This window comes from Macaca nemestrina, chromosome 20 (genome assembly GCF_043159975.1).
Source record: "Macaca nemestrina isolate mMacNem1 chromosome 20, mMacNem.hap1, whole genome shotgun sequence".
In the NCBI taxonomy this organism is placed as follows: Eukaryota; Metazoa; Chordata; class Mammalia; order Primates; family Cercopithecidae; genus Macaca; species Macaca nemestrina.
This window is the reverse complement of record NC_092144.1, coordinates 10,227,728-10,243,141: the sequence shown is the minus strand read 5'-3', so window position 1 is coordinate 10,243,141 and position 15,414 is coordinate 10,227,728. Positions and strand designations below refer to the sequence as shown.

Sequence of the window (15,414 nt, the reverse complement as noted above, 5' to 3'; positions counted from 1 at the left end):
CCCCGTCTCTACTAAAAAAAATACAAAAACTTAGCCGGGCGAGGTGGCGGGCGCCTGTAGTCCCAGCTACTCGGGAGGCTGAGGCAGGAGAATGGCGTAAACCCGGGAGGCGGAGCTTGCAGTGAGCTGAGATCCGGCCAGTGCATTCCAGCCTGGGCGACAGAGCGAGACTCCGTCTCAAAAAAAAAAAAAAAAAAAAAATTAATTACAGTTATAAACCCTGGGGAGCCGGGAGCTACGGAAGATTCACGAGTGGCTGTCTGGGGGAAGTGTGGCTGCGGGTGAGTTTAGTTTCCTCTTTCTATACACTTGTTTTCTAATGTTCCAGAAACCAGCAGGTGTTAACTGTGCACTTGAAAAATCAACGCATACAAATCAGAAGAAAAAGATACATATGCTCAAAGGGAAAAGAAAGAAGGAGTTACGGTGAAATGGAGAAGCAGTGACTTCCAAGCAGGCAGAGAACAGGTGCCAGGGTTTCAGTAACGATAAGGACCCCACCCATCCTCCTGCTTCCCCAGTCCCCGCAAAGCCACACCTCTTCTCAACGGGAGCAACTTGTTCTCCAAGACGTCCCTGGCATCGGTGCCCTCGTCCATCAGGTCAAGCTTGGTGATGACACCGATGGTCCGCAGGCCTGAAAGAGCCCAGAGGTCAGAGGTCAGAGGTCAGAGGCTGCCACCAGGAAAGAGCGTCGGCAGCTGCAGGCCACCTGGGGTCCATTTGGCCGTGAAACTTCCAGGTCACATCACCTGGGAAAGCCAGAACATCACAGGCCTGGACCCCAGTTTCTCACGTGTTGAATGAAGATGGTCACAGCCCTGATCTCACAGAGAGGTCATAAGGGTGAGCCTGGCACATGGCAAATACTCAACAAATGCTGGCCTTTATTGTCACTTGTGTTATTAAGGACAACCTCTGCTGCTGCAGGCTTGGGGAAACCTCATGGAAACATGATTCCTGGGCCAGATTTTGATGCTGGACTCTCCAAGTGACAGCAAAGTCCCAAGGTAACATTTGAGCCTGACGCGACTGTTTCCAGGGCCACCTCTTGCCTGAATGGCTAAAATCCCACTCTGGAAACCATCCCGTCCAATCCCACCTCTCCACAAGTCATTCCAGAGTCAAAGATGTCCTCCTAGCAAAGCCTCACCTCTGCAGGTCAACCGCCCCCACGGGGGCTGCGGCCTGGCTCTGTGCTGACCCTGTGTGTTTTATGTGTGGCATGTGCATGAGACACTGGGGACAGATGGAAGTCAGAGTGAAGATCTCTGGTGGGTGCCAACTTGGGCATCAAGGGGGCCACAGCTGTGCCCTCCCTGGGGCCCCTTCCTGTTCACATTCTGCAGTGAGGGTTCAGTAGAGGGATCTGACTAGAGGGGCCCCGGGTCGTCAACCCAAAGGGAAATAGATGATCTCGCCATGCAAAGACCAGACGTTTAACAGTCCTCACATCAGCTATCCGGGTTAGGACTGAAGTTCCCATTCTGACTAAGAGGGGACCGTGTCTCAGGGAGCAGAGTAACAGCTAGACGGGACCTGAGGTCGCATCTGGGCCATGGAGTGCTGGACCCTTCCTTCAGCCCCAGGCTAGCTTCCCACCCTGGCAACATGGGCACGGCCATGTCCAAGGAGGACTGTCCAGCTGCCACACAGTGACTTCCCAGGGGATGCCCACCAGCACTGCTGGTTCTCGGAGAAGTGCCGTGTTCCAGGAGGCCTTTTCCTAAAGTGGCCATGTATCGAAGAGAACACCAGTGACTTGAAACCAAGGATGCTGGGCATGTCCCATGCTCAAGGCACCTGGAAGAGGGGACTGCTGCCCTGGGTTCAGGGTTACCTTGGGGATCGACCTCCTTGGCCAGCTTGAGGGCGTCGGAATTGGCCAGGTCCATGTTGGCAGGCGTGACGGCCAGAATGAGGCTGCTCTCCCGGCTGATGAACTGTAGGATCATGTCCTTGATCTGGTACTCGATGTCTGGAGGCTGGTCGCCCACGGGCACCTTGGTGATACCCGGGAGGTCGATGAGGGTCAAGTTCAACACTGGGAGGGAAACCAGAGGGAAAGGCACTCAGAGCCAGGAAAGGGGAGGCACAAACAGGCCCGCAGCCACCCAGCTGACTACCAAAGTTCCTGCACAGGGCTCAGACCTGAGGATGCCGCCTGACACTCCACCTGAACCACACCTTGGATCCAGTAACTCCCCTCCTAGGATCCCATCCTACAGATACCCTCTACCTACTCCATTTCAATGATGCAGTTCTAAATCAGGACAGTTCAGACCGGAATAGATCTAAAGGACTCAATAAATTTCGGCCCATCCATTCAGCCAATACCAAAGAACCATTATGGACAAACACATGAGGCTGGGCGCGGTGGGTCATGTCTGTAATCCCAGCATTTTGGGATGCCGAGGTGGGTTGATCACTTGAGGCCAGGAGTTCGAGACCAGCCTGGCCAACATGGCAAAATCCCATCTGTACTAAATACACAAAAATTAGCCGGGCGTGGTAGCACACACCTGTACTCCCAGCTACTTGGGAGGCTGAGGCATGAGAATCACTTGAACCCAGAAGGTGGAGGTTGCAGTGAGCTGAGATCGTACCACTGCACTCCAGCCTGTGCGACAGAGCAAGACTGTCTCAAAAAACAAAATCAAAAGACAAATGGATGAGGTCGGACATGGTGGCTCATGCCTATAATCCCAGCACTTTGGGAGGCCATGATGGGTAGATCGCTTGAGCTCAGAAGTTCGAAACCAGCCTGGGCAAGTTGGTGAAACCCTATCTCTACCAAAAATGTAAAAAATTAGCCTGGCACAAAGGTGTGCATCTGTTGTCCCAACTACTCAGGAGACTAAGGCGGGAGGATCGCCTGAGCCCAGGAGGAGAAGAAGTGAGCCAAGATCACACCACTGTACTCCAGCTTGGCCAACAATGTGAAACTCTGTCTCAAAAAAAAAAAATAATAAAGAAACATTCTGAGAGGCATACCAAAAAAAAAAAAAAAAAAGCATAGGCTGGGCGCGGTGGCTCACACCTATAATCCCAGCACTTTGGGAGGCCGAGGAGGGTGGATCACCTGAGGTCGGGAGTTCGAGACCAGCCTGACCAACATGGAGAAACCCTGTCTCTACTAAAAATACAAAATTGGCTGGGTGTGGTGGCGCATGTCTATAATCCCAGCTACCTGGGGGGCTGAGGCAGGAGAATCACTTGAGCCCGGGAGATGGAGGTTGCAGTGAGCTGAGATTGTGCCATTGCACTCCAGCCTGGGCAATAAGAGTGAAACTCCATCTCAAAAAAAGCATAAATGATTTTTATGTTATGCTAACAATTTAAGGAAAAGGAATGATAAACACATACACAATATATACATAGATACAATCACAATTCCTTACATATGTTTTTTGCTTACACTTTTTTTTTTTTAAAGATACAGGGTCTTGCTATGTTACCCAGGTGGAGTGCAGTAGCTATTCACAGATGTGATCATAGCTCACTGCAACCTCGACCTCCTGGGCCCACACGACCCTCCTCACTCAGCCTTTCAGGTAGCTTGAATGACAGGTGCGTGAAACCATACCCAGCTCAGGTTTGCATTGTCATCTGAAGAACCTAAAATATGTGTGCAAAACTGGTTGACAAGGTAGGTTTTTGCGATATACCTTTCCGTAATTTTTGAATTCTGAGCCACATGCAGGCATCATTTAGTGAAAAACAAATTTTAAAACTTACAAGGAACCCATAGTGGTAGCAATCTGTGCCTCCGGGCCAGAGGATGTCTATGGCCTGGGGCTGCTGTTTGAATGCAGAGTTTTAAAATCAGGATATGTGGCCGGGCAAGGTGGCTCCCAGCACTTTGGAAGGTGGATGCAGGCGGATCACCTGAGGTTGGGAGTTCGAGACCAGCCTGGCCAACATGGCGAAACCCCATCTCTACTAAAAATACAAAAAGTAGCTGGGTGGGCTGGGCGTGGTGGCTCACACCAGCAATCCTAGCACTTTGGGAGTCTGAGGTGGGCGGATTGCCTAAGCTCAGGAGTTCAAGACCAGCCTGGGCAACATGGTGAAACCTCGTGTCTACTAAAAATACAAAAAAAAAAAAAAAAAAAAAAAAATTAGCGAGGCAGGGTGGTACACACTTGTAATCCCAGCTACTCGGGAGGCTGAGGCCAGAGAATCGCTTGAACCCGGGAGGTGAAGGTTGCATTGAGCGGACATCGCACCACTACACTCCAGCCTGGATGACAGAGTGAGACTCTGTCTCCAAAAAAAAAAAAAAAAAAATTGGCCGGATGCGGTGGCTCACGTCTATAATCCCAGTATTTTGGGAGGCCAAGGTGGGCAGATCACAAGGTCAGGAGTTCGAGACAAGCGTGGCCAATATGGTGAAATCCCATCTCTACTAAAAATACAAAAAATTAGCCAGGCGTGGCGGCAGTCACCACTAGTCCCAGCTACTTGGGAGGCTGAGGCAGGAGAGTAGCTTGAACCTGGGAGGCAGAGGCTGCAGTGAGCTGAGATCATGCCACTGTAGTCCATCCAGTCTGGGTGACAGAGCGAGACTCCATCTCAAAAAAAAAAAATTAGCTGGGTGCAGTGACGCATGCCTGTAATCCCAGCTACTTGGGAGGCTGAGGCACAAGAACTGCTCGAACCTGGGAGGTGGAAGTTGCAGCAAACAGAGATCACGCCACTGCACCCCGGCCTGGGCAACAGAGCAAGACTCTGTCTCAAAAGAAAAAAAAAAAAATCAGGATATTTTACAGAAGTCTGGTTCTGGTCTCTCTTGAGGCAGCAGGAGATCTGGCTGCCTTGAGGCAAGTGGTGGCTGCCCTTGGTAAAAGGGGGAAACAGCTGCAATCACCCACCTCTCCCAAACAACTTCACGCTGAGACAGAGGTCTGGGTACTACATACCTCGCACAAGTGGGAAGATACAGATCGGGGGGCTATATGCGTGTGAATATCAGCTGTTTGTGAATGGGCGACATGAACGACCATGAACGACCATAAACAGTCAGTGATGGGTCCCCACCCGTGCTGCCTACCGTGTGGCGAGTAGACTCGAAGGTTGATGGGCACTGGGGAGATGCCTTTGTTGGTCCCCGTCACCCTGTCGGTCTCTGCTTCAATCTCCTGCCGGACTTCATCAAAATCTGTAAACTTTTTGGACTTGCAGTGCAAAAACTCGGCATATTCTGGAAAGGGAAGAGAGATGCTGAAAATGAGAAAGAGCCGTGGGCAGGGCGCGCATGGGCGGCGGGGAGAATGCTTTGTTGAATGAAAGTAAGGACCCAGGCCGGGCGCGGTGGCTCACGCCTATAATCCCAGCACTTTGGGAGGCGGAAGCGGGCAGATCACGCGGTCAGGAGACTCAGACCACCCTGGCTAACATGGTGAAACCCCGCCTCTACTAAAAATACAAAAAATTAGCCGGGCGTGGTGGCACACGCCTGTAGTCCCACCTACTCAGGAGGCTGAGGCAGGATAATTGCTTGAATCCGGGAGGTGGAGGTTGCGGTGAGGCGAAATCACACCACTGCACTCCAGCCTGGGCGACAGAGCGAGACTCCGTCTCAAAAATTAACAAACAAACAAACAAACAAACAAAACCAATAAAATAAAATAAAATAAAAAAGAAAATAATGACCCAGTCATTGTCACTCTAGGAATTTAGGAGTGAGAGATTCATTCTCATGACAAGTGTCTTGGGGCAGGCAGGGGTTCCTACAGACTAAATAGACTGAGCCCCTTTCCAGATCCTGACGATTATATTCCCATGTGGCACTTTGCAAACTATTAATATACATCACGACATATTATGAATCCCAAAAAAAAAAAAAAAATCAACAGGTAGACATGACCAATGACCAAAGTTTCTTTGGTTTCTTTGTTTTGTTTTTTACAGGCAGGATCTCGCTGTGTCACCCAGGCTGGCGTACAGTGGTGTGATCACAGATCGCTGCAGCCTTGAACTCCTGGGCTCAAGCAATCCCCCTGCCTCAGCCTCCTAAAAGCACTGGGATTACAGGCCTGTACCACCATGCCCAGCCATTTATTTGTTGATTGATTGATGAACAGAAGAGGAAGTGCCAGGATACATCACCCAGAGAGGGTGAGTCCATTTGATGAAGGTGATGCTGCAGAGCCTCCCTTGCTGTGGGTCCCAGTCAAGGGAGTTCGATGCCTAAGTCCTTGTGGGATCATGGTCCACCAGCACATTTCAGCTCCACAAAATCCCCAGGGGTATTTCCCATGGCACTCACTTCTCCTTCTTCCCCAAGGAGCCCACAAGGTATAGGGAAGGGGCACCCCCGCCGACCCCTCAGAGCTGGTCTTGAGTCTTTCCTTCTCCCACCGGCTATTCAAGAGGGTCCCCTACCTAGACACAAACTCCCCAGGAGAAATGCTTTCTGGGCATAACCCTGAGTGCATGTAAGACCTGGGGGTAACTGAAAGCCACAGCGAGACTGAGATGAAGGGGCACAAGATAAGTAACTGACAAGCAGTGTGGGTCTCGCCAGGAAACCAGAGAAATCCAGTCCCAAATCACAGATTCAGGACAAAGCAAATATAAAGCATGTTCATCACGGAAGGTGGCTGCCGAGCACACAGGTGTCCACTGTACAAAGCCTTGACGTTTCCAGATGTTCGAATTTTCAGAGTAAAATGTTGGGGAGGGGAAATCCCCAAAGCTCAGAGATCACAGCTACTGTAGTGATGCTAAAAATAAGGGGGAAACGGCTGGGCACAGTGGCTCACGCCTATTATCCAGCACTGTGGGAGGCCGAGGAGGGTGGATCACTCGAGCCCAGGAGTTCAAGACCGGCCTGGGTGACACAGTGAGACCCCGTCTCTACAAAAATGTAAAAAATTAGCCAGGCATGTTGGCGTGCACCTGTAGTGCCAGCTACTTGGGAGGCTGATATGGTCTGGCTCTGTGTCCCCACCCAAATCTCATCTTTAGCTCCCATAATTCCCTCGTGTTGTGGGAGGGACCCAGCAAGAGATTACTGAATCATGGGGGTGGGGCTTTCCTGTGCTATTCTAGTGAGAGCAAATAAGTCTCACGAGATCTGATGGTTTTAAAAATGGGAGTTTCCCTGCAGAAGCTCTCTCACTCTCTTTGTCGGCTGTCATCCACATAAGATGGGACTTGCTCCTCCTTGCCTTCCGCTGTGATCGTGAGGCTTCCCCAGTCCAGCTGTGTGGAACTGTAACTCCACTAAACCTCTTTATTTTATAAATTGTCCAGTCTCAAATATGTCTTTATTAGCAGTGTGAAAATGGACTAATATGAGGCTGAGGTGGGAGGATTGTTTGAGCCCAGGAGCTGGAGGTTGCAGTGAGCTATGATCTATGACCGCACCGCTGCATTCCAGCCTGGGCGACAGAGCAAGACACTGTCTGAGAAAGAGAAAAAAAGAAAGGGGTAATAAGTCACACTGGCAAAGAGGTCAGAGACCTGACCCGCCACAGAGATGCAAAGATGTGCACTGCCCTGTCGTTTTTAACAGTAAAAAAACGAAAATGGTGTCAACGTCCACCAGGAGGAGACCCGGCAACATGAACAACACAGCCATGCCATAAACTGCCCGAAGCAAAGGCAAAAAGGGAGATGAACGCCCAGCCAGGTCTAGAATCTTCAAGGCAGAAAGAGTGTGAGGAGGTTCACCGTTCCATCATGGCTACCAAAGAAACTACGGTGCTCTGGCCAGGCCCTGCGTGTGGTCCCATAGCACCTCACAAGTCCCCTGAGAGGTAGGCATCTCTGAGATCCCTATTTCAAAGATGAAAAAACAGGCCCAGAGAGGTTAAGGGCCTTGGGCCAAGTTCCGTGATGGAGCTGGGACTTGGAACTCAGAAATTCTGGCTCCAGGTAGGGGCTCCCAAGCCAGACAGTCTTTGTGAGGCCACCGGAAGGATCTTCACCTCTCTGAACGTCTCTGCAGGGTCAGGCGGAGACTCAGTGGGCTCCGATGACTGAGGACCGTGTCCGGCACAGACACTGGCCACCAGATCAGGGGCAATGAGGACGTCTGCTGGAGGATTCAGGATCCCCACCCCCACCCCCAGCCCTGCTATCAGCTGACCCGGTTGCCAAGGACAGTTAACACTCCAGCCTTCTGGAGGGACAAGGGGAAACACTCAGCCGCTCTTCCTGTAGCAGCCACTAAAAATGGAACAGCTCCCAACCCCCCACAGCAAATCTCAGTTCTCTTCTGGCTCCAGGACCCCAGCTCAGCCCCGAAAGAGACCATCTCCTTTCAAAGAGTGCAGGGGCACATGGCAAGGAAGATGGGCTGGTGGCAAGGACACACGCCCTCTCCCCAGCAGGCCTCTGCGCCGCCAAGTGTGGTGTCCACAAAGCCCAGCCCCACCTCCTCCTACTCCCGGGCCTGCCTGGCTACCACTGCTCCCGGGAGGACCTCCCTGAGTGGGGCATCTTGGTCCCTTCCTCATCAGAGCCAGCTCACTTTGGATTTTATTGATGGGACCAGGACCTGCGGCTGCAGCACCCCAGAGCCCAGCATGTGGAGGCAGCACGCTGTGTGCAGTAATGAGCTCAGTCTGTAGCCAGAGGCCTGCCCAGGTCTCAGTCTACTGGTCTATAAAATGTACATCATAACAGGCTGTGTGAGGACTCAGAGTCAACACCTGCACAGGAAGAGCAGAGCCAGCACAGTTACGGTCTGAGCAGCTGGTGGGCAGAAGGCCCCAAGGAATGATGCGGCAAAGAGAGCACCAGGGGCAGTGGGCGCCATCCTTCCCCCAGCACACACAGGCAGGAGCCCAGAGAGGGCAAGCTACTCTCTCAAGTCACACAGGATCCCCACCTCCTGCAGGTCTCTCTCCCCACAGCAACTGCTCCACCCAGCCCCCTCCTCCCCTGCCTTCGTTTCCCCATAACACTTACTACCATCTGACACAGGGCAAGAAGTCTAATATAGAGAGCTTTGCCTTGAATGTCCATGCCACCAGGGAAGGGACACCCATCTGCCTTGGTCATTGCTGTGTCCCCAAGGGCACAGGCATGCGTGTTAGGTGGGAAAACGGAGGTTCTGCCTGCCCAGCTGCCACAGGCTTCAGGGGACATTTACAACCTCTCCTTCCGGCCAGCAAGCTGAATCTAGGTGTCTGACCTGCAAAAGGTTCCCCTGGAACCTCAGGCCATCCTCGAATGCAGCGACCAGGAAACGAGCCCGGGAAGGACCACCTGCCTGACCCAAGTCTGCGTGGTCAGGGGCAGCCCCGAGATGGGGCTGGAACCAGGCGGCCAGACCCACACGCTGGGCTTTGGAGCACAGCACCTTCCCCGGTTGTCACATGCAGGCTGGGAACCAACCGGGGATCAGAGAAGGCAGGGGCTGTTCTTTGTGATCTCTCCTCCTAGATACTTCTGCTGTCGGCCAACCCCTCCATGTGGGTGAGGATATGGACAGCCGGTGCCAGAAAACCAGGGTTTCTTCCCTAGTGGGTCAGTGAACAACAGAACCACACCAGAAAAAAAGGCCCAGGCACCGACCAGGTCCACCCCCGCTGCCTGCCTTTCTTCACAGGGCTCCTTGGCACGGTGGAAGTAAATGCTGAATGCCAGGTCAACAGAGGTTTTTTGTTTGTTTGTTTGTTTTGAGACTGAGTCTTACTCTGTCACTGAAGCTGGAGTGCAGCGGTGCAGTCTCGGCTCACTGCAACCTCTGCCTCCCAGGTTCAAGTTATTCTTGTACCTCAGCCTCCCAAGTAACTGGGATTATAGGCACATGCCACCACGCCCGGCTAATTTGTATATTTTTAGTAAAGACAAGGTTTCACCATGTTGGCCAGGCTGGTCCCGAACTCTAGACCTCAGGTGATCTGCCCACCGTGGCCTCCCAAAGTGCTCGGATTACAGGCATGAGCCATCATGCCCAGCCCAATAGAGGTTTAAAAGCTTCCACCAGGCTGAGCGCAGTGGCCCATGCCTGTAACTCCAGCACTTTGGGAGGCTGAAGTAGGAGAATCATTGGAGGCCAGCCTGGGCAACATAGCAAGATCCGACATCTACAAAAAAGTTTAAAAATTAGCTGGGCGTGGTGGCACAAGCCTGTAGTTCCAGCTACCTGGGTGGCTGAGGTGGGAGGATTGCTTGAGCTCAGGAGGTTGAAGCTGCAGTAAGCTGTGATCACACCACTGCACTCCAGCCTGGATGACAAAGGCAGACGGGAGATCCTGTCTCAAAACAACGACAAAAAGAGAAATAGAGCGGAGGGCCTAGCCTGGGGCTCTGGTGTGCTGCACGTGCTCAAGTGCTAGAGATGAGATGATTTTTTTTTTTTTTTTTTTTTTTTTTTTTAACAATCCACTGGCCCAAAGAATCAGTCAGAGGCCTTAACACTGAGTTCCCTGTCAACTTGTCCACGGCAACCGAGGCCCAGCCACCAAGCCATTGAACCAGCCCTGGCTCTGCCTGTCCTGGTCCCTGCCATCAAGCTGCACCCCACAGCCACCCTCCTCAGACAGGGCATTTCCATACCAAAGCCTGTTCCTCCAGTTCCTCGGCAAACTGCAAAGCATTTTGACAGCTCCACACACACCCCCGCTGTCACCCGGCACCCTGAGCCAGGAAGGCTCCCTGGGAGGAGGGTCAGCCCGGGCCCCCTCTGAGAGGTTCACAGCTGGCATGTGATCAGGCCCTGGGGACTCCGAGGGACCCAGCCTGGTGCACAGCGGGAATAAAGGATTAAACTGGGCAGTCGTCCCGCAATGACACTGCCAAGGCCAGGGAGTCAGCCGTCCTCGCCCACCGCAGGGCCTCCTAACTATGGGCCCACTGGTTGTACTTGGGGGTTTTTCCAGAGAGGTTCCGCCTCCTTCCAAGCCTGTGTCCTGCTACTGAAGCTGGAGCTCTGAGACAGCAGGGACTTCGTGTGAACCACGGTTCCCCCTAGCATCTTGTATACAGCAGCTGCTTAACCAAAATCCGTGAAAAAAGAATCTGCGCTCTAACCTAGGAGGACGTCACTCCCAGGAACCCCCAACTGGGGCCCCACTGTGCTAAACAGCCAATCCCCTGCACCTCAGGCCCTTTGAGAAGGTGTCAAGGGAGCCACAAGTGCAAGCTGCCACCTTCTCAGGGTCAGGGGGCCTGGGACATGAAGAAGCAGCCCCTTGCCAGAGGCCACAGTCACCTCTGGCCTGGTGACCCTGGAGGTCTTTGGAGCCTCCTGTTTCAAAGGAGCTTGTGGAGCCCCAGAGTGACCGATGGCCCTTGGTCAGAGGATGGCCCTCCCTGTCTTCAAAGCACAGCGGTCACGTGCCCGCTGGCACTGCTTAAGAATTTTGAAACGCCCAGGTCCAGCTGGGAAGACCTGCCTTCAACCCGACAGACAAGACAGCAGGGTTTGGGGAGGTGAGGAGAGGGAGCGAGGGAGGTGAGGAGAGGGAGCGAGGGAGGAGAGTTTTCGGGGTGCCTCGTGGCTTCACAGCCTAGCGACGCCCAGCTCCGGGTTCCTACCCTTCTCTCGGCACCTCAGTTTCCCCAAAATGCAATGACACAGAACCCAGTGCCGGGGCTCCCATACAACTGCGATCAAATCCCACCGGGAGCACACAGGCGGCTCAGAGGTTAGTCTCAGGGAACCTGCAGGGGCTGAGCTAGGGTCCCAGTGCTTTGCACACTGGGGCTCTGCCCTGATCTTCTCACTATTCCCCCAGCAAAGAACACAATGACCAGGCTGGCCCTGAAGGCAAGGAGAGGAGATCTGCCTTTCCCAAACCTGGCGTTGGCAGGCGTGACCGGGAGGAACAACTTGGGAATCAGCCACCATCAGGAGACCCTAGCTACCACGCCAGCAGGCAGGATCCAGTCATGCAGGACTTCCAGAGCCTTCAGCAGATCAAGAAGTGGGCCCAGCACACAGCACTTCCCATGCCCATTTAGCCCTCGAGTTCTCTCTAATCCGAGACAATACGCAAACATCTCCCGGTCCAGGACACATTGTCGCTGGGAAGGTGACAGCCTGAGCAGGCATCCCAGCCAGCCCTGGCCTGACGCACACCAGCTTGATTAACTCTCCAGATACAAGGCTGCAGATGGAATGGCAGAGTGATGGGTCGGGCTCACCAGGGAAGGAGCTTGGAAGAGTAACCCCCATCACTTCCCACCCACTAGGCAAGAAGGGGCACAGCACCAGCCCTTTGAGCTCGCTCACTCAGCCCGTGCCTGCGGAGCACCCGCTCGGTGCCAGGTCCTGTGCTGGGCAGAGCCGATCGGCATGCCTGCCCTTGTGTGCTGGCGCAGAGAGAGACCATTAAGAAAAAACAAGAACAGGATAACTTGTGCTGCCGGGGAAGGAAGGCGGCAAGTGACCAGGTGGGGGTCAGCAGCAGAGACACTGGCACGTAGGGGACAGGGCGTTCCAGGCGGGCAGCACAGTGAGCACAGAGGCCCAGCAGTGGGAACCAGCAAGCTGGGCCCGAGAATCAGGAGGGAGATGGATGGCGGCAGTGGCTGGGGACCAGGAGGAGGTGAGGTCCCAGAGACTGGCAAGGGCCACAAGGCCTTGAGAAGGAGGCTCGATTTGCTTCTGAGGCCAGTGGGAAGCCCTGGAGCCAGGTCCTGACATCTCTTCCCTGGTTCCTGTGAGCACACTAAAGGCCAGTTCAAGGCCAAGGGCGGTGGGAGGGGTGGCTCACAGGGCCTCATTGTGCACATTCCACACAGGAACAGTCCCGGGCACCTAGAGTTTACAGGGCTGCTTCCCAATGAGGGCAGGGTTCACCTACGGGCCACCAAACTTCCTGGTGGCTATGGTCTTAGTAATGTTTAAACTTCTATGGCTAGAAGTTATGGTTCACTGCAGATGGTTGGAATGAGGGCAAGCTGGGCCACACCAGGCATCGCGGGAACCAGAGGGGAACATGGGCCGCGCCGCGGGGGCCCTGTCTTTGGACATCAGGCCTCACAAAGAGACAGCCACACCACAGCCAATGGGGTGCCACGGCCACGACGGCAGTGCCACCATCACCCCCACTTTATAGATGAAGCCACCAAGGCACAGAAAGGGAAGTCACTTTACCAAGTCCCAGGCCAGTAAAGGGTGGCAGCCTGGCTCTGAGTTTGGTCACAGAGAGCCAGCTTCCAATCCCTAGGAACCACATGGTCTGGTGCATACCCCACAAGGCCCCGCCAGCCCAGCAATCACCAATGCCTGCAATGTGTTCATTTTCCTCTCCTGTTAGTAGGGCGTTCTACCTCCCACCCACCTCCCCCAGCCGGGGTGCCTATGCTGCTTAATGCCTCGCCTGGAAGATAGTCTGGACTGCCTGGCATCTGCCAGCACCACCAGGGCCAGGCCCCCATCGCCTCTTGCCTGGCGCCATGCCAGCCTCCCTGCCACTCCCTATCCCCACTCCCTGCTTGCATTCTGGTCCCTGACTGTCCCTCCTGAACATGGCGGCCAGTGGTCTCCCCACATCATGCATGCCGCCCCAGCTCCCACTACCCAAATCCTCAATATGCCTGCCAGTCCCAGTCCCTCCTGCCTTCTGGCCCCTCCCCAGCCTCACTGCCTCCCCTCACCACTTTGCTAATGCTGTTTCCCTACCTAGAATGTTCTCTCTGGGTCCCCAATCCCAAGGTGAATCCAACAGACACTCACAGGCTGGGGCTTGGGGGCTGGGGCCACGCCAGGTGCTCACACTGCCTCCCTGGAGATCAGCTAAGGCCTAGCACCGAGTGGGCACCTACTTGGAGCAATAAGAGACTGGAGCCTGGCCGGGCGCAGGGGCTCACCCCTGTCATCCCAGCATTTTGGGAGGCTGAGATGGGAGGATCACTTGAGCCCAGGAGTTCAAGACCAGCCTGGTCAATATAGCAAGACTTCATCTCAATTTAAAAATCTGCCAGGCACAGTAGCTCATGCCTGCAATCTCAGCCCTTTGGGAGGCCAAGGTGGGCAGATCACTTGAGGCCAGGAGTTCAAGACCAGCCTGGCCAGACCTGGTAAAACCCCGTCTCTACTAAAAATACAAAATTAGCCAGGCTGGGTGGCATGTGCCTATAGTCCCAGCTATTTGGGAAGCTGAGGCAGAAAAATTGCTTGAACCTGGGAAGTGGAGGCTGCAGTGAGCCAAGATCGTGCCACTGCACCCCAGCCTGGGCCACAGAGCAGGACCTTGTCTCAAACAAACAAACAAAAAACGGAGAGTGAGACTGAAAATGCCATGATCAGGCGGGGCTGAGGGGTGCAAGCTGGGAGGCAGGAAAGAACCCCACCCATGTGGGACACCCCTGGAACTCTCTTTTGAATCAGCCCAACAGGATGCAACTATGTATCCACCTCTACCACAGCTGCCACACCCACCCCCCACCTGCCCCCACCCCTTCCAGCACCTACTCCTGGCCTCCTCCAGGGCACGGGCCTCAGCACTGGCCCCTGTGGTCCCTTTTCCACCAACAGCCACAGGGATCTGGTCAAGTCACACTTTGGCCTAAGGCCACATTCCCCCAAGAGTTGGCTTAAGGGTGGGTTTTTTTTTTTTTTTTTTTTTTGTTCAGACAGAGTCTCGCTTTGTCGCCCAGACTGGAGTGCAGTGGCCGGATCTCAGCTCACTGCAAGCTCCGCCTCCTGGGTTCACACCATTCTCCTGCCTCAGCCTCCCGAGGAGCTGGGACTAAAGATGCCCGCCACCTCGCCCGGCTAGGTTTTTGTATTTTTTAGTAGAGACAATGTTCCCATGTGCCCTAAGGCAAGTGGTCAGGAAGCCTCGGCTCCCTCCTCTGTAAGGTGGGGACAGACATCAGGAACCCATCATCGTTCATCTGGGTCAGGCACTGGGCAGGTCTGCGCTCTGTGCTCCCTCCTGGCCAAGGCTCTCTGCCTGCTTCTCTCCCCTCTGACCCGACATGTATTAAATAACGTGTTCTTCAAGGTTAACAAGGTGGTGTTATTGTCATCACTGTCCAGACAGGAAATACAGTGGCGGTCCCTCCCTAGAAGCCGGGTTGGGAACCTGGGCAGTCTCCGCTCCAAGCCTAAACCAAGCAGGGCAGGCTCTCCCAGTGGTGTGGCCAGGAACTAGCAGCATCACCAGGGACTCATTAAAAATGTAGTTTGCAGCCGGGCCTGGTGGCTCACGCCTATAATCCACGCCTATAATCCCGCACTTCGGTGGGCAGATCACTTGAGCTCAGGAGTTCCAGACCAGCCTGGCCAACATAGTGAAACTCCGTCTTTACTAAAAACACAAAAAATTAGCCAGGCGTGGTAGCTCGCGCTGTAGTCCCAACTGCTCAGGAGGCTGAGGCACAAGAATCGCTTGAACCTGGAAGGCGGAGGTTGCAGTGAGCCGAGATCACCCGCCACTGTACTCCAGCTTGGGTGACAGAGTGAGACTCCGTCTCAAAAAAATATACACATAAATAAAA

The 15,414-nt window shown here is 53.9% G+C and overlaps 1 protein-coding gene across 11 annotated transcripts in view; it reads right to left on the bottom strand.

Moving 5' to 3' along the window:
• Positions 1 to 15,414, bottom strand: part of LOC105474181 (dynamin 2) — a 108,873-nt gene that overhangs the window by 47,772 nt on the left and 45,687 nt on the right. For all 11 annotated transcript variants that reach the window (XM_071086618.1, XM_011728697.2, XM_011729153.2 and 8 more), the window contains exons 3-5: positions 5,054 to 5,203; positions 1,841 to 2,044; positions 539 to 637 (exon numbers count right to left, since the gene is read on the bottom strand). In XM_071086618.1, the coding sequence (XP_070942719.1) occupies positions 539 to 637; positions 1,841 to 2,044; positions 5,054 to 5,203 (453 nt within the window). The remainder of the gene's footprint in view (positions 1 to 538; positions 638 to 1,840; positions 2,045 to 5,053; positions 5,204 to 15,414) is intronic.